We start from the raw sequence: 24,475 nt of genomic DNA on the forward strand, positions 1-24,475 counted from the left end.
CTAAAAGTGTTCTATCAGTCTCAGGTCACTCAGGCTTGCAACATCAAGAGGTTGAAAGGACTCTGGTGTTGTGGAGTTGAGTCATTCTGGGAGGGAGGCCTCGGTAGAGAGATAAGAAGCAATGTGCGCTAGCCCGCGGATGGCCGTTACTTCCTTCATCGACCTTCTTTCTAGGGATGAAGTGACCCACACTTCTTTAGTCGGGCTAGCTAGATTTGCTCATGAGAAGCCCGAGCCCAACAGTCACAAAGGGACTTCATGAGGGGAATGCCCATGCTGCTGATTCGAACGACTTGCCTCTTACCCCATCTCAGAAAAAATGAAATGCGTTCTCATTAAACTGGATTTCAATGGAGTACCTGGAGGCGAAGATGAGCACCAACTTGGATGATTGACCTCCGAGAGGTTTGATATTCTGATTCCCTGACGACGTCTCAATACCCCTCATCGTTAGCCAACATCATCTGGTCTTCTGTCTATAAAGAAACCCTTCTAGGGTAAAGCCCGCTCGCTATGCCAAATAACTAACTAATACCATTTGATGGCCCGAGAGGCTTTTAGTCTCCAATCTACGATCCTTTCCCAAAAATGGTAGAAACGATAAGAGATTGAACATGAGTTTGCTTCAACTAAGGGAAGGGCGAAGGCAGCTGAAGCCAATGTACTTAGATAGGCTACCCAGGAGAGAACAAAGCCACAAAAAAAGAAGATAAAAATGATAAGATTGGTCACGTCGGCCGTAATAGATTTTAAATGAAAATTTTAATAAATTATATTGGAAGAATTTACAAAAAATTATAAAATTAATGATATTGAGTTTTATAGATACTTATCTATTATTTAAATGTTCAAATTACATAAAGATTTTGACATATACACATAATAATGCGCATTTTAGTTTCTAATAAAATATTAATGCTGATAATATTATAATTACAATTTTTAGGTTACAATATTATATGAATAAATAAATTACATTTTACATACTTAAAAATTATTTACTTTTCAATCCATTTGCTCCGCGTTGTTAGAGAGCGATGGATAAATATGCAAATCCTCTCGTCTTTTAGTTTTTTCTTGAAAGTCTATTCCTTGGCGAAAGTTGCTCGCTTTTACAGGGTTCGTCTTCTCCACTCCCTTCCCGAGTCCCGACCTTCTTCTCTCTGTGAGAGCGTGGAAGAAAGTGCAAAACATTCAATTCTTCTACTTCATCTGTATCCATCACTTTCGTTCGAATCCGAAGCTCATCGAATCGAAAAATCGCTCGATCTCATTTTTTCTGTTCTGGTGTTATTGATTCTATCATGTTGCAATATGTTGATTTCGTGGAAATTCCCTAAGGGATGGAGATTACTGTGGTTTGAAGCCGATTCGGGGGAACTTTGTGAAGGGGACTAATGGCGGAGGGGTCGGATAGGGCGAATGGTGGTTTGGTTAAGATGGATTCAACGGAATCCAGATGGGTTTTTCAGGATGAGGACGACTCCGATGAGGGAGGAGTGCAAAGCAGTTACGAGTCTGCGGAAGAGGATAATGTTGAGCAGAGATTGATCAGGACTGGCCCCAGGATTGATTCCTTTGATGTCGAGGCGCTTGAGGTTCCTGGAGCCCAGAGGCATGATTACGAGGTAGGTGAACTAATTCGCTGATCATAATATTGCTGTCTTTTGTTTAATTTTTATTTTTTTTCAGTTTTACTTGGTTTTTGGTATGTATTCATCAATGAGACTAGTATGTATTGATACTAGTCTCATTGATGAGCTTATGCATTAGTTTTTTTTCCCCTTTTTTTTTCGCCCCTAGTAAATGACAGTTTGTACATTCTTCAATTTAATTCAAACTAGCATTTCGACTAAACTTACAGCTTTTGCATTGTTTTGAACCTAGACAATATACATTATAAAAACTGCTTCTTTCTGAAACTTATGATACTTAATTTCAGGATTTTAATTTGCGTCGGAGTCTTATATTGGTTCTTCAGACTCTTGGAGTTGTGTTTGGGGATGTTGGAACTAGTCCGTTGTATACTTTTGATATCATGTTTAATAAATATCCTATTTCTGAGAAGGAAGATGTACTTGGAGCACTCTCTCTTGTTCTCTACACTTTGATCCTGATACCACTGGTGAAGTATACTTTGATAGTGCTCTGGGGTAATGATGATGGAGAAGGTATGATTAAGGATACGAAAGGGTTGCTGTTCTAGTATTCTTGAATCTTAAATCAAGAATCATGGTTTTTTTATACTGCTATATGCAGGGGGGACTTTTGCTCTGTATTCCTTGATATGCAGAAATGCAAAAGCTAGTCTTCTTCCAAACCAATTGCCTTCTGATGCTCGTATTTCAAGCTTTAGACTGAAAGTTCCATCAGCAGAGTTAGAGAGATCTTTAAAACTCAAAGAACATCTTGAAAACTCTGCACTACTTAAAAAAATGCTTCTAATCTTGGTTCTATTTGGTACCGCTATGGTGATAGCAGGCGGTGTTGTCACGCCTGCGATGTCAGGTTGGTTAACACTTTTGGGCTCTTAGTGTTAGTGGCAGAATTAGGATTTAAAATGAGGAACAAAAGAACATAGCCGAAATTATTTAGGGGAGGTTGGGGGTGGAGAATTCAAGGGTAAATCTTTCATATTGTATGTTGTATTATGTTTTTTCTTTTAAGTATAGGGAGGGGAAGAGCACCCCTAGCCCATGTCTAGTTCCCACACTGCTTAGGTTTATGTTTTTGTGGTTTTTTTATTTTTTATGAGCTTAACTTTCCTTTTATTTGAGATGCAGTTATGTCAGCTGTGAATGGGCTCAAGGTTGGAATTGCCGGTGTTGAACAAGGTGATTTACTTTTTAATTTAGTTTTGAAGTGTCTTCCTTAGGAAAATCTGAGCTTTGTTTGTTGAAGGATATGATTTAGACTTTGTAGTTCTTTTTCTTAAATCTGATAATGTTGAACATGGTGAATGTTGTTTAATTTCTCGACATGTTTGCATGCAGTAGAATAAATATCTATTGCAAGATAGTTAGGAGTTTAGTTGGTTATTCCATACATCCATTCTTTTTGTAAGTCAATGAGACTAACAAATAGTTCATTCTTGGGGACTTAAGTATTACTTAGCATATCCTGAAAGGCTTGGAATCATGCTTTGTCTTCGTAGAAGTTTTTTTTTAAGTGAAGAATTCATTTTTAGAAGGGTAGCTAAATTCTGTTTTGTGAATAGTTTCATCAATGATTATGTATAAAATTGATTTATTATTAGATTGAACCTTATTAGTTCATGATGTTCAATTGATGACATATTGCAAGCTAGAAGTTATGAGTTCTTTTGATTGCCATCAATTGTTAACATGCTTCGTGCAAACTATAAGATGGTAGTTTTTTAATTTCTGTTGCCTTTTGTCTTTGGTCTTCAATTATTGATCTCTATAAGATGCCTTTTATTTTCTTATCCTTCAAATTATAAACAAGTGATAGCTCATCTCGTCAGGTCTTGCTCTCCATCATGAATTCATCTAAATTCACGGATAAGGAATGCAAATTATTTAAACATAATGTGATTTAATTTTCAATTTAATCAAAAGGGATCCAACAAGAAATTAAAAAAAAAAAAAAAAAACTTAAAACCAAAACAAAAAGAGCGGACAATAAAATTCAATATCAAAATTAGCAAAAGCAGACTTCTTGGTAATTATCATCCTTGTAGATCTCCTAATAAAACAAAATTGTGATTTTAATTCAATACTAATTGCAATTGAGCTCAATGTTAACTCAGCCGCAAATTTGGGCATATGACAATGATTTGTTGCTCCAAGTCAACACCTTTTCTTATTGCTCAAGCACATCACATGATGAAATCTATCATATAGCTTGGGTCATTGACTTCGGAGTCTCACCTCACATGACATCCGATTCTCAAAATCTCTCGATAATGTCTTAATACAATGGTCTTGAGGACATTATTATCAATGGCAATGACAATATTTGAATCACACACATTGGCTCCACCACTCTTCAATTTCATTAATCCTATATCATTCAATGATTTGCCGTGTTCTCTTGAACTTCATAAAAACTTACTATCTTCATTCTCAAATTTACAAACATAACAAACCATCCATTCTATTTTTTTCATCTCATTCTATTATGAAGAATTTGAATGCTAGCTTTGCATTGCTCGGATGTCAAAATAAAGTTTGTACTTTTGGCCACCTTACTCTTCAAAATCACTGCTAATTACCACTGCTACAATAATAACGCAATAGCATCTTTCCTTTTATCTGCCTAATTTCTCTTCACATAAAAAATAAATTATCTAGTGATCCATGTAACTCTTGCATTTGCAATAAGTTTCCATCTTTCATTTGGGGTTGCACTATACAAAACGAAAACACTAGAATTATCATACATAAATTTATGGAACAATCTTTTATCACTTTTTATTGCAGGCTTTGAAAATTTGCGCCCAACTCCCTTCAAAATGTAGAGATATATTTTGTTATTTTTCTTATCAAATTTTAGAAAACAGATTAGATTGTAGATAAGATACAACTCAAAGATTTCATTGTCATTTTACAAACACCTTAAGATCTATAGTTCAAGACTTTTCATAAGCGCAAGCCCCTATAATTAATTCTCTCTCAATAATCGGAATATTTTCGATTAGGCTAATCATTTTATCATTGATTGCTTCAACCTATGATAAAAATATTTAAGTTTTTTTATTACAAAATTTATCATTGTTAGCCAATAATGGATAAATGGGGGAATGATGACAAATTTGATTAAGATGTCATTTTTCCGTCGTGTCGGGTTATTATGGATCATTGTTTACTTAGTTAGGGGAGATAGTCAACCCAACCTCATTGAAAGATCCTTATTACGACCCTTGTATTGCGTCATCCAATGAGACTTTGTAGATCTATGGTGGATGATTTTCTAAGCAAACTAATTCAAGTCAACATTAGTTAACAGAGGGGTTTTATGCCATATCAAATACACTATGATTTATGTCTCAAGGGGGAAAAAGGCATTGGAGAACACACGACTATAATGTAACCTTAATATAATAGAGTATGTCTGGTCAAATCATCTAGTCAGAGAGCTCTAGTTGTAAGCGCTATATTTATAAGGTCAACTTACCAAATACTGTTGAAAAAGGACTTGGGCCACATTTTTACTAGGTCTATATTGATTTGAGAATGAATATAATTATTTATTTAACATGACATTGGATTTATGTAAGTTCTAGTTGATCTTAAATTTATCTCCTTCGACAAACTAATATTGATTGTGAATAAGATATATTTTTAAGTTTTTAGATGAGAAAATTTACATAAGCATTTTGAAGTTTATAATTTGAGTTTTTTGTTTAGATTTCATCAAGGTTTGAATTTTGAAATAATTTTTTGTTAAAATTTGGGGCATTTTGAAAAAAAATATTTTCGATTGGGATTTTTTTGTGACTTAAATAACTTTGAATCTTGTCGACTGTGCCTTGCTTATAGAGGATTGGATTCATGATTGACTCTTTGGATTGCTCTTTTCATAGTTATCAATTTGAAAGTTTACATTTTAAATATGAAATTTCATTTTAAAAGTAGGCTTCTTTGGTTAAACTTCATCTTTGACATGGTCATAATGAGAAGAATTAATATTTTTGAACATTGTCGACTCTGCCTTACTTATAGAGAATTGGTTTATGCTTGGATCTTTGGATTGCCCTTTTTATAATTTTTATTTTAAAAATTTACATTCTAACCGTGAAATTTCATTTTAAAGGTAGACCATTTCGGTTGAAATTCAATTTTAACAAGGTCATCATTGGGAAAATATATATTTTTGAATGTCACGACTATTTGTTGCTTATATAAGATCAGGTTCCGTAAATTATATTGATTTAATTTATTCAAATATTATTTAAAGCTTAATTTTTAAAATATAAATCTTTCAAGTTGAGATTTAGGCTCTGTTTGACGCAGTTGTAGCTGCGCGTCCCCAGGAAGCTGTTGCGGGGAAACTGACTGTCTGTTTGGTGCAGCTGTGTGAAAACAACTTTGGGGCAGTTGTTTTGAAAAAATGACCATGCTGTGTATGTTTAGTAAATATGTTTAAAATAGAACTGTGACAACCACATATTTGATACTTCAGAAGCAAAAATTCATTTCAAAATAGAATAAAAGTTTAGATACACAACTCACTTAACAGTGAGTACCAAAAGTGTCTAAAACTAAACAAGAATAGCTCAAAAACAAGCCAACATTTCATTATACTCAGCACATATCTATTGATATCACCTTTTCTAAAAAAAATAAAATCATCTTCAACGCTCAAGAAATACAAGAATTGTGAGATAAATAAGAAAGATATCATCCATTAATCCATTTATCCTGATCGGAGCTTTTATTCACATCAACAAACAACATTGAGATAAGCTTGATACTAAAGCACTCAAATGTAACCAATTATACATTTCTTTAATTTAATGATTATAACATGCCTTTGTTCTTTAATTCCCAGCAAATGAATTGACATGAAAATCAATAAAATGACTCATCAAGAGCAATAAAGAAAGTATGCAACCTTTTCTCTACTATTAACATTTCTATCACTTATCTTATCACAAAGCATGGTTCCATAATAAAATATCTGAAACTAAAACCAATTGACATCTTCGCCGGGAAAAAGAAATGAACTTGTTGTTCCACTAAAAATCAAAATCAAGGAATGTATAAAACTTCCCAAGTTTGAGCTAAACTTTCGCGGAGTATTGGTTTGAGAGTGCCTCTACTTTTTAGGAACATCATTGTAGCAAAGAAAGATGGATTTCATAAGGGATGTTGATTAAAATCACACTGTTTAATGTTTAAGAAAATTTACATTTATAAAACAAAAATCAAGTCTGGTAATTTTAATCCTGTTTTATAGGTACGAGGCAATTGCACTTCCAAAACGGTTGACCATGTAAGTCATTCAAAAGTTGCATAACATTCTATATTAATTTCATGTATCTATTAAAATTCTACATACTATAGGTTCTATGGACCAAATATTTTGATAATACATTGTAGAACCTTTCTCTAAACTGCAGATAGAAGAAATATCTGCAAAACATGGGCCCTCTAGTCTTTTAAGTTTGTGCGTAGACTCATTTTCTCAATAGGATCAAGCAATATTTAAATCTATGAAGCACACCAATCTATCACTTTGAAAGGGTTTAAGCTGACTTATGTTAAAAAACTACTGCTATTAAAATAAGCTCTTAAATCCATCGCCTGAAATCCACCAAAATATGAGTAACAATTCAAATAAATTTTTAACAATTTTTCCTTCTTGTGTGCAGGAAAAGCAAGGAGCATGGGGTCCATATCTTCAAACAAATAAGCAAATTTAGGAAACATATTACTGTTAAATTCCAATCAACAACAAAGACACCTAACCCCTTATTCCTGCATGGCTAAGATTCGTAAACAACCTAATAATCAGGGTTTGCTTACACAAGGATTATAAGTAAAGTTGTCGTAATTATCTATCACAGTGATGGGCCTCTCATCCTTCGCCTCGTCAAAAACCCTAACCCCATCCACTGCTTTCACAACATAGCAGTTCAAATAAAAGGAATGGTCCTCTATCTCCTCCCAAAGTAATCATAAATTCATAAATATTTTTTAAAATCAAAATAAAAGTGGAGGAGACGAAGGTATCCTACTCTGGGTGGAGACATGGGGGTCGGAAGAAGCGCGCATTGGGCATCGACAAGGGGAATGCCCCCTGTGAAGGCTTTTGGAACAAGGTGGTGCTTAGGGTACCTGGGAAGGGAGGCGGCCATGGGAGGCTGGGGTATGCTGGGTAGCAGAATAGCGGGGTTGAAGGCCGAACTGGGGGCTTGATTCGTAAAAGGCCAACTGTCGAACGCCGGCCACGAGCCTCTATCCGCGGCTGGAGTTTAACAAAAAATGAGGGACACAGCAGCACCGCCGCGCTCCCAAACGGCCGAACTCAGCGACTGCGCCCCACACCGCGCTCTCGACTCTCTGCCAAACGGACCCTTAATATCAACACAACTATTATTATGAGATAAAATATTTGATTGAATTGTTTATATTTGCATTTTCATTGATTTAATGAAAATATGACACTCAATAGGACACAATGAAGGAAAATGATTCATGTAGCAGACCCCAATTAGTGGGATAAATGCTTGTTATTATTAGTATTGTTGACCTCTACCTTTATAGTTGACTTTGATTTTTATAGAAATGAGGATCAGACAACCTTAATAGCACTCAGTTCATCGACTTCAGTAGTTCACAACAATGTGGACAAACATATAGCTCACGCTAGAGATTTTTTACAAGACTTTGGTGTTGATTTCAATTCAATTTTCATCCCTATTGTAAAACTTGTAAGTTCTTTCCATGATGTATTGCACTTTTCTTCAATCTAGCTTTATTGGATCCAAGTGGGATTTTTTGCTATTTAATTCTTGGCAACAAGACGCCATGCTCTTCATCTGTCTATGTTGATATTTTTATTCTTATTGGAAGTTATACAAAAACACCTATATTTATTATTAGGATTTTTACTAATTGGTTATCTATCAAGCTCCCCCAGGGATCTTTATTTTTTTCTACGTCTCACCCATAAAGCATGATAAACTCCTATCTTAGCAGAAGTACATTCATGACCTTCTTTGCAATCATCACATGCAAGATGCCACTACTCTATTTTAAGTCTTCATTTTTTTGTTGCCCTGTAGCGTTTTACCTTCACATTTTGTTGCACATTCTTTTTAGTTACAAATTCTCTCAGTTTATACTTTTTTTGTTTGCAACTCGGTGGAGAACATTTAAATGTGTACTTTTGACTTAGAATGTTGCTAGAACAAAAAATAGCAGCACTTTTTTCATCGTGAAGAAAACGAAGATCCACTGAAAGCACCCAAAAAAATTTTCTCTTCCTTTCTTTCTCAAATGTAAACCCTCTCCCACATTATATATTACATCTGTTTGCTTCTTGTTAATGTTATGAAAAAACGACGGCAATAAAGCGAAAAACAAATAAAAAAATTACACTAAAAAAAGGCGACACAAGATTTACGTGGTTCGGCAAATTGCCTACGTCCACGGAGCTGCAGAGGATTTTATTACTTCGAGGAATTACACCGTCGAACGTCTCGACGTTTACAAGAAAGAACCATTTCTCTCTTCCTTTCACTCCTCATCCTCACCTCTCCTTCCTCTCTCTCAAAGCCGCGAGAAAGGAACACAAGAAATAATTTTTTTCTTTTAAGCCAAAAAAAAGAAACCGAAAGCAAAAGCTTTTCTTTTTCCTTTTCCTTTAAGCTTCAGCTGAAGAGGAGTTTGTGGGATGTGTAGGGAGAGCAGGTTGGTTTAGCCTTTTATAAGAAGCAGACGAAGCTAATTAAATAAATAAGAGGAAGATTTCCAAGATCTCACGAGATTCTGCATGAAGCTTTTCAGGCAATTGACTTGGAGGAAAATCTTTAAGGAAGTAAATATTTAGTTAACAATTAAATATTTTATCATAACAGATTCTTGCCAAATCGAAAATAGTGGACCAGGCTCCACTTTCCTCAAGAGTTAAGAGATGCGGAAACTTTCATTCTAAGGCTCTATTTATAATATTAACAAGTTGTTGATTGGAAATATGAAATCCTACAAGATTTTGCAAGCTCTAGTAAAATTCTCAAGCGAAGTTAGCCTTTGGTCTTATTACTACTGTTGAGTATATTGATGCGATTGAATCTGAGTGGCCTTTTAATTCATAGATTAGTCTTCCAAGTATTGTTGCTTGAATGGAAAAGAGGATTCAATTCCTATTTTCAAGGGATTCTGAAGCAAGAAAAATTTATCATCACTCATCAATATTCATCGGACCACAAACGTTTAGGCACAAATGAGGGCTTACCTTGGATGTCATTATCCATCAAATGGATATTTTATATTGTCATACACTGCACATTATTCTCTTTTAACCTTTACATTTAATGCCGTAGTTCACTGTAATTATTGCTTGTATACTAATTTTATTTTGGAGTTATGATTTTTTGTTAAAAATTCAAAGATGTTAGAACACACAAAAAATGATCATATATTTATAAACCTCAATTAATACTAGAAAAGCATAGGAGATCTCGATCATATTTTATACAATTTTGATGGAAGAAAGAAATTTGCTCCATAGTTTTAACTTTCTTGCAATTAGAGACAATTTTTTGGTGTACCTTCTTAGTGGTCAGTTTCCAAGTATGTTACACCTCTAAATCATCATTCATGGAGATTTACTTTAAATGGCCTCAGCATTTTTACTTGAGTTTCTTTTGGCTTTTGCAGGCATACCAGTGAGGTTCTCTACCCAATTGATATCAATGAGCTGTTAGGACATTCATTTCCATTAAGCAAACTGTGTTTAATGTGATTCTTAAGTTATATATTCTTTGTTTGAGATTGAAAGACAAAATTCTTTATTAAATGAACATTTTTTTTGTTGTAGAAGAGCATGACATCTTCTTGCGACACATCAAATTCTTCTAGAAAGGTTTTGATCAAGACTGTATTTTTACTATTTTTTGTGATGGCTACATATTTAGCCTTAATAGTTGTAGCACAACTATCATAGTGACCCCCAGCTGATTGTGATATCACCCAAATTATACATCTGCTCAGTAGTACTTCTTTTTGTCTAGGTTTCAATGTAAATATGAAGCAATGTAGCCCTGCAATCTTCTTTTCTTCGATTAGATATATATGTTAAATCCCCTTGTGTGTGCACAACCACATTTGGTTTTTTATATAGCATTGGATGATGAGTGATCCAGTGACTACAACTTAAGATATTTTGACCATGTTTTTCTTTTCCTTTTCAAATTTTGATATTTATTCCTTAGATAATAAAAAATGGGCAGTGAGTTTTGTTACAGTTCTGGTCTTTTTTGATATTGAATCTATCCAATAACTTCTCATTATATTATGATTATGAAAGATTTAAGATATGTATGGCCTTGTTGTGATTCATTCTCATCTTGAGAATTTTTTTGGTCTCCCTTGGATTTTTATATCAGACTTATTTGATTACTATTCTTTCCAAGTCATTGATCTTTTGAATGCCAGTCCTTTCAATTTATTATGGAATAACATAGTAATACATTTTTTTTTCTAGTTCCTTTGATTTAGCAGCAATGGATTTTATTTTCTGAGATATTTTATTAGAATCTCCTATAATTGCACTAATTTAGGTTTCTAGAACAGACTATAAAATCCTCCCCACATCCATGTTTCAGTTGTGTATGAGGACCCTGTTGATGTTTTTCAACATCAAAAACTAGAAATATTCTTTTCACAAACTTATTCTCTTCACTAAGCAGAGCTCTAGAAGGGTATTGGAGCTCATCAATTATTCCTAGAAAAAAAACTTTTTGCCTTCATGTATTTGTGTTTACCCAATTTATGGATAACACAGATTTAGAAGATATTCATATTTAAAGTAAAATTACTTCTGGAACTTGAACCAAATACAACAACAATACAAGCCTTTGTCCCACTAAGTGGGACCTTGAGCGAACTGTATTTATAAAATGTAAATAACATTTGGACGTTTGTGCTTTAGCTGTGATAAATTATAAAATATGATGAAATATAGAAACTAAGTTCTGATCAATCATGCGAGCTTTTCATATTCTTCATCAAAGTAAAGATGCTTAACCAATAAAAGCTTTTTCACATGCTTTTTTATAATGTGTTCGCTGGTCTCCAGATTGCAGTAGTATATTAGCGCAGTATAATTCAGTGAGTGTTATCTTCACACGTAATAGAACATTCTTACTGTATGACATTTCGAATTTTGAAAATTTGAGGAATGTTGTTTTTTGATATGTTCCTGTTATTCGGTCACTTCAATTCTTGTGAAAAAAGAAAACAGCGTCCAACTTTTTTTTATCAAATTCCGCAATTTTCAATGAGGGAAGTTTTTGGGTTACATTTTGGTAAATCACTAATTTCTATCATTTTAAATGTGTTTTCCACTTGCGGAACCATGGATTTATTGAACTTCATTTCATTGATTTATTTATTATTATTATTATTTTTTTATCAGGTGCAGTGGTAATGATTACAGTTGCATGTCTAATAGTATTATTCAGTGTACAGAGGTTTGGAACAAGTAAAATGGGGCTTGCTGTTGGCCCTGCCCTGTTCTTATGGTTTTGTTGTCTTGGAGGCATTGGGGTTTACAATATTGTTAAATATGGGGTTATAGCTTTTAAAGCCTTTAATCCGGTTTATATCTACCTTTATTTTAAGAAAAATCCTGCTCAAGCTTGGATGTCACTTGGAGGTTGCCTACTTAGCGCAACAGGTATGAAAGTTTGAACTCAAATTACTGAATTTTATCGGAAGTATGCTTAATTTGTTTTTTACAAGAAATTTTGCTCTGGATACCTGCTTTTGGTTTGACTTATTTAGGTTTATTTAAGATCAATTAAACTTTTCTCAACTATTTTGGATCATCATAAATTATTATGTAATTGACCATTATGCAGGTTGTGTACATTGCCCCATTTCTTTTGTTAGATATTTACCTGAGGGATATCAATCATTTTTTCTACCAGGATGCTTGGTGTTATATTGTATTTTAATCGGAAAGATCATAGAATTTTAGCAGATTGCTGTCTTCACTTGTGCTCTATTTTTCCTTATTTTGCTTGCATCGACAGCAAAATAGAAGCTACAGATGATTCGGTGGATTGACAAGCTTTTCATGAACTGCCTTGTCCAAATTCATATTTACTTTTTTAACATTTAGTTAATTAATAGTCTAAGGACCCTTACTCCTCTTTTTATTCGTATAGGTTTATAGTTAAATTTTAAAACATATAATTTTTTAAGATTCGTACTCATTTTCTCTTTAGGATTTAGAATGCTGATAGATTGATTAGAATCATTCTTAAAAAAATGCTTTTCACATTAGTTAACTTTGTACTAGGGCTGGATCCATTTGTTGGGCTGGGCTGTTTATGTTGGAAGAATCAGTTGCTATAATTTTGTGACAAAATTACAGCTTTTTATTATCGATTTCACATGCAAAATCAAAATTATATGACATCCATTGGCACTAATTGGTTCCCGAAGACATTCTTTTTTGAATCTCTTGATTATGGATTGTATACTGCAAAACCAGAAATGCATATTTGTTGGCAATTACTAAGATCCTATTTGGAATCATTTTCTATTTTCTGTTTCAAACGGAAAACAAACCAAAAAATAGTCTTTGTTTATTCGTTTTTATTTTTTTGTTTTAAGGACACATGAGACGAGTTTTCAAAACATAAAAAATAAAGAAATTGTGTTTTCGTTGTTTAAAAAATATGTTCTTTGGAGCTAAACCCTAAAACCTTAAATTCGCTTAATCATCTTTGGTCTAAATTAACATAACCAAATTAAGCTATTAATCCAATAATTAACTTCTAAACCAGCTTAATTAACTCATTAATAAATTAATAGAATTATAAAAATTACTTAATTAAAGTAATAATCATCTATTTAAATCACTAATTATTTAAATGTAACCTAAATGAATTTAATTAACTCATAAGTACTCAATTTAATAATAAATATACTTAATTAACTTAATAATTAATCAGTTAAACTCATAATTATTCAAGTAGAACATTAATCATTTAATTAAGTTAATAATAATAAAATTAAAATTTAAATTATTTAAACATTTCATTAAATGTATAAATAATTAAATAAAACATTAAACAACTTACAACTTAATTAAAATACTAACTTAATTAAAATACTAATTTAAGAATTAAATAAGTATTTAATTAAATTAATTGAAAATTTGATTAATCCATAAAATTTTAATAAAGTTATAAAAAATTCAAATCAATTAAAACTTCAATTTAACAAAACCTTAACTTAATAAAATAATTAATTAATTAATAATTTCAATAATTTACCAAAAAATTAATTAACATGTTAAATATGTTGGTAGTTAAATAATGAAATTAATTAATACGTTACTGGTTATTAATTAAATAATTTCAATTAATTAACATGTTAGTAGTTATTATAATTTAATTAATTTTTTAAAAAGTATAGTTTTTTTTAAATAGAAAATATCCGACTAAACATATTTTATATTTTTTTATTTTAAAAGCATATAATCACAATAGTACCAAACACGTTTTCTAAAGACCGAAAATAGTAAACAAAATAGATTGAAAACAAAAACAAAAATAATGAACAAAAAGTGATCACAAACAGGGCCTAAGTTTAGAGACATAATAATAAATTCTTATTATTAGTATGCTTCTTGTTGTTATTGCTATTTTGAGAATTTATTTAATGATAGGCTTAACAAAATTCTTTAGAAGGGAATAATGAACGCGAGCATTGATTATATTATAGTTTGATTAAAAAAAATTTGACATTAACTTAACTCTGAAGTAAATGCACAAGTTAAGCTTTAACTTCATATGAAAAACCAGTTGGGCTTAGTGGGGCTTCAAAATGTTCAAAGCGGGTTGTTCTATAAATTTGATGGGATCCTAATGACTTCTTGGATGCTAGATAATTGGAGAAGTTTTGCGGTAAAGTATGATAGTGCGAGCTTCAATTTAATTATCAAAATTTTCTTTTATTGTTAACTGTTTAGTATATTTAATGTTTTAAGTTATGGTTCTTTTATGGTTAAATCTCGAGTTTATTTCATGTTTCAAGTTATGGGTAGTAATTTGCTTTTATTATAAACTTAGTTGTAAAGTTTAACAAGCATCATCCACAAATATTATTATTGAATAAAATTGTCTCTTTTATCGTGTTTATTTTCTTTTTTTTTAATTTTATTTTATAGATTTTATTTACTTCTTTAATTTCACTTTTAAGTTTTCTTGTAAATATTTAATCAATTTATTTTATTTTTAACTATTGTTTAAAAATATTTTTAAATTTATTACTAGATTTTAACTTTTTTATGTTATTAATATGATTTTTTTGGTTTTTTAAATCTACGCATTCTTTTTAAATGTCTTTAATTTTATTTTTATTCTTTTTATTTTATCAATTTTCATATTAGTATTTTTTAGTTTATAAAATTGTCTGGAAGAACAAATTTAGCTTGAAAATATGGCTCTCAAGTTGAAGTACTAAGAGAAGGTGTAAAAAAAAAGGCTATGCTTTCTTAAAATAGAAATTTCGTTACAAGTTAATCACTGACGGTGCTAGAAGACTGAAAATTCACTTAGAATGTTTGCGCTTGTGAAAAAGTGCAAAATAATGTTTTGTAACATATATATGATTTTCCTTTTAAAATCTATTAGTTATTATTATTATTATTATTATTTTTATTTGTGGTTTTTGTTTTGATCCACTTAGAGACTTACGTCTTGCCTTAATAAAGCAATTTTTTAAACCTTGCATTTGACCTTATAATTTGGTTCGTTTAACATATCAATTAGGAATTAATTGAAATTTTGATGAGATCTTAAAAACATCAATCGCCCTTGCAATCCCTCCTTATTGTAAGGCATTCTGAAATCATTTGACCCTTCTGCTCATTCTAGCAATCTTTATTTTTTATGTTGATATTTGCACTACCACTAATAATATCTTCACAACCAGCCACCTCTTACCACTTCATCCTTTACTCCACCTCTCCATATCTAAGAATTTTGAATTGATCAAAAGTTGGTTAATAAGGCATAAAGCTTAGGATTCATGTAAAGAAACTTAATTATTTTAACATTATCCTTATCCCAAACAACTCTAATCCCAATCCAACCTCTTGAAGACCTAAGCTTGAACCTCCCTGAATCTTAGATTGTAATGTAGTACAAATAAAATAATTTAGCCCAAAATTGCAAGTACAATTAAAGGTTAAGGCTAGACAAAGGGCTCACATGAATAAAATTTTAGAGTTAGGATTTTGAGCAGATATTAAGAAATTATTATTTATGTTGTGTATCTTTTTTTTTAATAGAAGGTAATGAAAATTAGATTGAGATGATTTGGGCTTGCATGCTAAAGGTTGAAGGTACAGCAGTAATATGAGTCTATAAAATTAAAATGGAAAGATTCAAAAGAAAATGCTGACTAAATGTAACTTGGATTGGAGATACGCAAAAAGATTTACACGAAATATATTTAACTTCTTATGTAATGCTTCGTGTAAAGAATAGTAAACAGTGCTTTATATTGTAATGAAAACTTATTAAGATATGGCTAATGATAATGATGATTATTGTTATTATTTTAATTACTATTCGTGTACCATATTTTACATTTCAAACATTATTTTTCTGACAACTGTTACTGATAATTCCAGTTTTATTGGATCCCTTTAAAAAGATGATTTTTTGGATTCAAACAGTTGGGAAAAAGAGCAGACTAAAGAGTGATAATAAACATGAGAACTTGAAAAGATAATTTGCAAGGATAAACATTAAAAAATAAGAGAATTTATGAGATTCACCTAAGATTATTTACATCCACAGACCGCAATCACATTAAAAGATCTCAGTTCCATTATATTAGAGATAAATACACAGTAAAAAAATTTTCGTACTTTTATCTCATTAGATTTTTTTTTTTTGGTCTCTCTCTTTTCCTCTTCAAACTTAACCAAAATTCTTGTAATCTTTTGCTCACCAAGTTATAGGAAAATTTAGCTCCTCCTATATCAGAACACCTCGCATATCATTAGCTCCTGTGGTGGCCATCAGTTTCCATGTGTGATTGCTTACGACATAACCTTCACCTCAAACCTTTAGCTGTTCTTTGATGAGCAGCCAACAAAGAAATCCCTTTATATATCATTGATCAATGCAATTGCCAACCTCCAATATCTCCAGACGAACGAGAGATTCAACATCATGCTACTATGTCCTTATATAGTGACTAGAGGCGATTGATATGTTTACAAGTTAGGTGGAGTTTTATGTATATTTGGTAAATACTTGTAAAAACGTTAGGTTGAGGTTTTATTAATGCTTGGAAAACATATACTACAAATATAGGCAATAGGTTTAGAAATTGGATTTGTAGATGGTGAGGAAATTATTCTTACATTTCAAAAATCTTCCTTTTGAAGATTAAATTTTAATGAAGCGTCTTGGTAGATAAATCTTTGTGTAATACCCCCTCAGTCATTCATAAAAGTTAACTGAAATTTTGAAGTAGCTTAATTCATTAGTGATAAACATATCATTCTTTACTGGCATCCTTTCTTTGTCACCTTGCTGTTTCTTGATCCCAATGTATAGTCTAACATCTGTGAAAATGCGCACTTGATATAAAGTATGTTCCACATTGCACCTCCACTATCACCGACAATAGATGTAATAAATGTTCCCATTATTTTGGCATTTGTCAAGATGCATAAGACACCTTTTTACCTCAGCACTTTATCATCATTGCACTCTTGGTCATCTTCTACAAGTCATTATAGAAACAAAAGACACATGACCTTCACATAGCGCCCAATAAAGCTTAGGCTAATCTTAGAGCTAAGAATTTTCCTTACATTTTAAAGCTTCCTCATTTACCCATAATGATCACAGTTTGCACATGACCGACTCCCATAAAGCTCAATTGTTACCATCAACTAGTTGATCTTTCTATTAATTCCTATGAAATATTTAGTCTTTAACTTTTTATTTAGCGTTCAATGAAAAGATGCATTCTAGTTTAAGAACCAAAACTCTGTAGGACTATTTGCAATTGCATTAGAAATCTCATTACAACATTTCTTGATTCCACCATTTGATTTGAAGTTTGTTCACTCTTTCTCTATGGATAGGCCCTTTTCATGTGGTTTGTTTTACTTCATTGCCAACATGCATCGCTGCATATTTTTGATTGGTTCATTTGTTCGGATTTGTTTCTTCTTTCATTGTTGTATTTTCTTAACACAATTTTCTCTACTCATGACTCAGAGCAGTAGAACAACTTTCACCTGATTCTTATCTTGTGATATCCTCACTTACGATCAAGTTACAAGTATCATTGAGATTCAATTTTATAACCCGTTTAACGAGTAACCATTGTCATAGTTTCAACCTAGCCTTTTGTTTGTGATGACAACAACCTAAAGTGTAAACATCATCTCAATTGAGCATAACTGTTTTATGATCAGATTGAACTCATTAATATATGTTGCACAGTGGAAGCAACTTGAACCATTTTGAGATTGGAAATATTTTTTACAAGAATTAGAAAAAAATAACTGCAAGGAGAAACACCAGAAAAAGAAAACAATAGAATTTATATGGTTTGACGAATTCGTTTATATCCATGGTCATATAGAGTGATGTTCATTTCACTTGACAAATATTTGAATTTTAAATATTATGTCTGACTAGTATTCTTCCTCTCCCCTCACTTTTATCCCCTCTGCAAACTGGTGCACGATTTTTATATCAATTATACTCGTTGAAGATAGGTGAAAGCTTGTCTTCTCCTATTTTGGATCTCTTCGCTGATCACCAATCCCTATGATAGCCATTAATTTCCTACTACAAAAGTTTTATGCTTCCAAATGTCACCTTCAGCCCCTAAGTGCTTGTTGTCGAATACCGAATAGAAAAATTGTTCTATCTGACGTTGCCCAAGATGATTGCCAATCTCCAGACACTCCACTGACCATCTCTTAGCCATCTATTTTTAAACTTGGCTAAATGAAGGGCTATCTCTTTTGATAAATGCTTATATATGGTAGGTAATTGATTTTTTTTTTTTTTTTGGTAGGTAATTTATTGGAAAAGAGGTTGGGTAGACTTTTAGGTGTAATAGTAGATAATTTTAAAGAAACTTGGAGGTTTTAGGACTGCATGGAAAAAGCATGTAAAAAATAATCGTAATCGGTTTTTATTTTACAATCGAAGTGAGTGAGAAAATTATTTCCATGTCTCAACATGACATCCCTATTGGAGATCAAGTTTAACGGCCAACTTGATTTAGTTTTATTATCTGTGAACTCTAACATAAAAATATTAGATTCTAATACTTGCCAAATAAATGAAAATTAAAACATTAAAATTTATATTTAAAAGTTTAACCTTTTTAGAGAAAATCGCTTATTATGAGAAAACTGAGATTTGAATATTTGAATTTTTTGGAAAAAACAAAAGGTCTTGATAAACGTGTCAGATCATTCGAAATTATTTTGATTTCTTAAACTGAATTTTACTAGATTAACTAAGAAGCGTTCACTGGCTAAAAAATTCAAATAGTAGCTTGTTATGTGACTGCCCAACTTGGCAAGTTTTTACTTCAAATTGGGCCTTTTTATATGGGTTAGAACTCATATGCCATAATTAGTTTTGGCACAATTGATCTTGTAGGTCACATATCCAAGTCATTGAAATTATTGAGGTTTTAAAAATCGTGACGGGAGATTAAATTGGAAGAATAGGTTCAAATGTTCAATTGGGTTTGAACTGGATGTTATATTAAATATTAAAATTATTGTATTACGATTTAAATTAGATAATAATGATATTATCATTACTTTAATATATAACATTTAAAATTATGACAATTCACTCTTAATTATTTTGAATATGATTTTAAATCAAAATTTTCTAACATGTGAATTTTTCTCCCTCAAATTTTAGTCAATTTTTATTTTTCTATCCATCTGATCAAAATCAAAAGCCAAAAAATTGATCAATAATAGAACCAAACCGGTTCCCCAGTTTAATCACTGGTTTTGAGTGGTTTGTTTTTTTTGTGCCAAGGTGATTTTAAAACTGAACCAAACTAGCTGGAGGGCTGATTTACAGTTGAACTGGTTAGGCCGATTGGTGTGCTCTTATTTTTAAAACCATAAAAAATATTGTTATTATTAATCATCAGTAGATATAGTATGTGCTAGTAATATTCAGCAGTGATAGACCTTTTCCTTTTAAACTTCGTGTAAAAGTATTTTCTCTAGTTTATTTTAGCTGACATTTTTATGCTAATGCAATTCTGAATGCAGCTTAACCATTTCGGAATATTATTAAATTCTACTCACTTCTTTCTCAGGTTCTGAAGCCATGTTTGCAGACCTCTGTTATTTCTCAGTTAGATCAGTTCAGGTATAGTTTTGGAGAAATTTATGCGGCTGTCCTTTACTTGTGAGTGTTTTTTTATTATATTAATTTATGTGTGCAGTTGACCTTCATTTTTCTGGTTCTGCCCTGCCTGTTGCTTGGTTACCTTGGCCAAGCTGCATTTCTCATGGAAAATCCTACTCAGAATGAGCAGGTTTTCTTTTCATCAATGCCGAGTAAGCCAAATAGCTGTTGTGTTTTCTCATCATCTTCTCTTTTACATAATCATGCACTTATGATTAGGTAGTCTTTAATTTCTAAATTGTTGTTCATATCTATAGGAGTTTGACACTTGCCATATTCTGCAAATACCAGGTGGTATATTGAATTAAATTTAAACTTGAATCTTGATATTTATATTTTAACTTTCAAATAATTTATCTACTTTGTACTTACCACATGTAATATGGCATTAACTTTTAACATCGAATTCAAATTTTTTTTACTCAACTTTAAATTACTTACTTTAATCTGCTACAGCCTTTCATTTCATTTAACATGAGCCAAAACTCGAAACATGTTCTCAACATCACCAAAACCACCACTACTGTTAATTTTGTCTTCCACTTCTGAATAAAGCATTTCTGTTCCTATAGTCTTGGACCACCTTTCCAACAATTTTCACATTTTTCATGATGCCACCTGCAACGTGAGCCCTTCGCTTCATTTAGCTTCACTTCTACACTTATTTTACTTAAGAAATGAATTAGTATTTTTTCTTTTGTTATTTTTATTTTCTTTTCTACTCATGGTTATGCCACGAGGACTTTTATAAGGAAAATTTACATACCCACACAATGCTTATGTTTTTACATCTCTCGCATCAAGCTTTCATATTTACTCACATAGCACTTTGGTATTTTAAACCTATGCATGAAATGGTGTATTTCATTTTAAATAAGTGGTAATAGTGCTATTTGTGTGATATTAAAGATTTGAGTGCTATGTGTGTAAATATGAAAGTTTAGGTGTGAGATAGGTAAATACATAAGAATGGTGTGCTATATATGTAAATGGCCCTAATAAAAATTGTTTCATGTCCCTTTTTGGTGAAAGTGGGGTATAGTTTTTTGTATTTGTGTACTAAAAATAATGATACTGCTGCCAAACCTTTGTGTCTTGGCCTCAATGGCTGTTTCTTTTATGTAGACGGGTACAAAGTTTGTAATTTTGTGTGCAGGTGGAGTTTTCTGGCCAGTAGTGTTTGTGGCTATGATAGCTGCATTAATTGCAAGCAGGGCTATGACAACGGCTACTTTTTCATGTATAAAGAAGGCAACAGCTCTGGGCTGTTTTCCTCGCCTCAAAATAATACACACTTCGAAAAAGTTCATGGGCCATATATATATCCCAGTCATAAACTGGTTTCTGTTGGTTTTCTGCATTGGATTTGTTGCCACTTTTGGAAGTATAAATGAGATCGGCAATGCATATGGTACTAAACTCTCATTCCATGTGCTTCAATTTATTTTGAATTTTGATTATAGTCAAGATCGGATATATTATCCATTAAGGTTGATGTAAAATTTTTTCAGGTGTATGCAGGGGAATACCCTGTTATTTGATAAAAAATATCCTTACAGAAATTTTATAATAAATTAGCTCGCAGCTTAATATGTGATATAATATGAGTCATACCACTTTTTATCTCTTTTGTCAGTTTGTTCTCATCTGTTTGTAACAAAATGTTTCCCTTGGAAAAGTTGGCTCAAATGTTGAGTTTTGTTGTTTCAAATTTTATTGAAATCCAGTAAACCAAGAATATCTTTTCTTTCAACGTATCCATGCAGGCATTAATGGAAATACTGAAAAAAGAATTGGTCTGGGGTAGGTGAAGTAATTTCATAATTATGAGATTAGAATCAAACAACCTAGAATTTAGCAGTCTTGCTCGTCTTGTCAAGGGGTATTTTAGTCCATTTGAATGCTAAAATGAAATTTTATGACAATAGTAAAATTTAGAAACCATATGTCTATATTTTATCCATTCAAACTTCAAATTGAATATTGAGACGTTAATATGTTGATATTAATCTTTTCTTAAAAAATTCTATGCATCAATTTAGCTTTCTGCTCGTGTGAAATTAGGTCTTGAGATAATACTAGCACCTCAAATCAATCTTGACTAAACTCGTTAGCTCATGAGTTGTGGCTTTTCGACTTGATAAATAGTTTATGAGTTTAGTTTTGAACTAACAAGCCAAACTTATGTTCCCCAAACTAGCTACAACTAAACTCGTTAGTTTGTCGGCCACCTCTTTTAAAAAATTATACTATGAATATGCTTAAAAATATTTTTTTATTATAGAGTTTAACTGTATAGTTGTTAAAATTTTTAAAAATTGTATGTTAATTAACTATATCAAGTGGCTTCTTATCATTTTTTCTCCAAATTTACATTTTTTTATTAATTTATTACAAAAAGTATTTATATCAAAATCATTTTCTTTCTTTCATAATAAATGAGCCAACTTATAAGCACACTCAAACTCATAGAATTAAGCTCAAGCTCAAATTTAATTAATTAATCAAGTTCAAGTTCAAGTTGAGGATGACTTGAGCCTGTGACGTGGGGCTGTTAAGGCTGAATTGGTCCAGGGTTCAGCCAGGAGACTAAATCAGTTGGCCCTAATTAGGGTTGAAGTGTTGTAGCCTCTTTCCCCCTCCCCCTTCTTATTTATTATATATATGTGTTATTCTCTGTTTAGGATTAGTTTTTGCTGAGAGTTCTGTTTGGACAGTCACCGTCGTCCCCTCTTTTCCCTTTTAGGTTTATATCGAGGACATGTGGTGCTCCGACTGTAACTTGCTCCGAGATTGTGACTATCTTCACGTATTCTCTCTCTTCTTCCACCCACCTCTTTGCAGCCAACATCATTGCATCCCTCCCTTCACTCTTGTTTGTTTCTTCCTCTACTTCTTTGTTCCAGATTCGTGCAACCATGACTCTCCTCTACACCTCTCACCAGTAACCCCTCCATTCTGTAACTCCTCTCAACCTTTCTCCCTTATTGTACCGTAACTCCTACCAACTTTCTCCCACCGCCGTAACACCTGTCGTCAGCCCTCACCTTCTCTACAACCATCCACATACCATCAGCCCTACGCTTTCTCAGTGGCTACCCAGTGGCCCGCTTGTCTTTCTCCATCTACTCGACTTATCACATCAAGGCCCTATTTGTTGTCCTACCATCACACAACCCACCATAATTCCTATCTTCCTAGAAAAATGTAGCGCCATCGACACCCCTTTATCGTCGCCCAAGGGTGTGTTATGTTTGTTATTGTTTATTTTTTGTTTTGAAGAGTCATCGTTGTAACTCATTTAAATTTTAACAATAATATTCTCGTTTTTATTGTGGTTTGGGTTAACTTCGATATCAACCTGACTTAATGCAGCTTGTTTACACCCCTACGTGAATTTACAACTAAACCTTATAAATGTGCCATGGGAAAAAATTTAGATGACCCTTTAGGGTCTGTTTGAGGAAGCTGTGGCAGGAAGTTGCCGCACAGAAGTTGCTGTGGATAAGCTAGTTCTCATTTATTTTTTGTAGTTTGAAAATAATTGTGTTGCAGCTATTTCTGGACCAATGATTATTCTGCCTCAGTATTGTAATGTTGTTTACAACAAAACTGTTCATACAATTACATCAACAACAACAAACAACAACAACAACAACAACAACAACAAAGCCTTAATCCCACTATGTGGTGTCGGCTACATGAATCTTTTTTCTCCACTGCGTCCTATTTAGTGTCATATTATCATATAGTTCTAGTAAATTAAGATCATTTTTAATACAATAAGCCCAAGTCTTCCTAGGTCTACCTCTGTCTTTCTTAACACAAGTCGAATCTAAAACATCTACTCTCCTAATTGGATCATCAGATGGTCGACGTTTAATGTGACCAAACCATCTAAGACGACTTTCTCTAATTTTGTACATCACAGGAGCTACACCAACCCTATCACGAATATATTCATTTCGCATTTTGTCTCTAAGTGTAAAGCCACTCATCCACCTAATCATTCTCATCTCGGCAACACTTAACTTATTATTATGCTTCTCTTTTAAAGGCCAACATTCAGCGCCATAGAGCATTGCAGGTCTCACCACCATCTTATAAAATTTTCCTTTCAGTCTAAGCATACTTTTCTATCACACAAAAGGCCTGAAGCATTCCTCCACTTCAACCAACCAACTTGAATTCTACCATTAACATCCCCATCTATATCACTGTCGCTTTGAAAAACGGACCCAAGATATCTAAATCGTTCACACCTTTTAATAATTTGATCACCCAAAGTCACACTTCTGTCACTAGAGCTATTAATACTAAAATTACATTCCATGTATT

The 24,475-nt window shown here is 32.3% G+C and overlaps 1 protein-coding gene across 1 annotated transcript in view; it reads left to right on the forward strand.

The window, feature by feature from the left end:
- The first annotated feature begins 1,097 nt into the window (after positions 1-1,097).
- The window catches only part of LOC110030845 (potassium transporter 7-like), a 30,940-nt gene continuing 7,562 nt past the window's right edge, over positions 1,098-24,475 (forward strand). Inside the window, exons 1-8 of the mRNA XM_020733779.1 lie at positions 1,098-1,628; positions 1,943-2,171; positions 2,260-2,508; positions 2,784-2,834; positions 12,109-12,369; positions 20,046-20,098; positions 20,175-20,289; positions 21,294-21,548. Coding sequence (XP_020589438.1) covers positions 1,398-1,628; positions 1,943-2,171; positions 2,260-2,508; positions 2,784-2,834; positions 12,109-12,369; positions 20,046-20,098; positions 20,175-20,289; positions 21,294-21,548 — 1,444 coding nt within the window. The 5' untranslated portion in view covers positions 1,098-1,397. The remainder of the gene's footprint in view (positions 1,629-1,942; positions 2,172-2,259; positions 2,509-2,783; positions 2,835-12,108; positions 12,370-20,045; positions 20,099-20,174; positions 20,290-21,293; positions 21,549-24,475) is intronic.

The sequence above is a fragment of the Phalaenopsis equestris genome, unplaced genomic scaffold (genome assembly GCF_001263595.1).
Source record: "Phalaenopsis equestris unplaced genomic scaffold, ASM126359v1 Scaffold000761, whole genome shotgun sequence".
Lineage (NCBI taxonomy): Eukaryota > Viridiplantae > Streptophyta > Magnoliopsida > Asparagales > Orchidaceae > Phalaenopsis > Phalaenopsis equestris.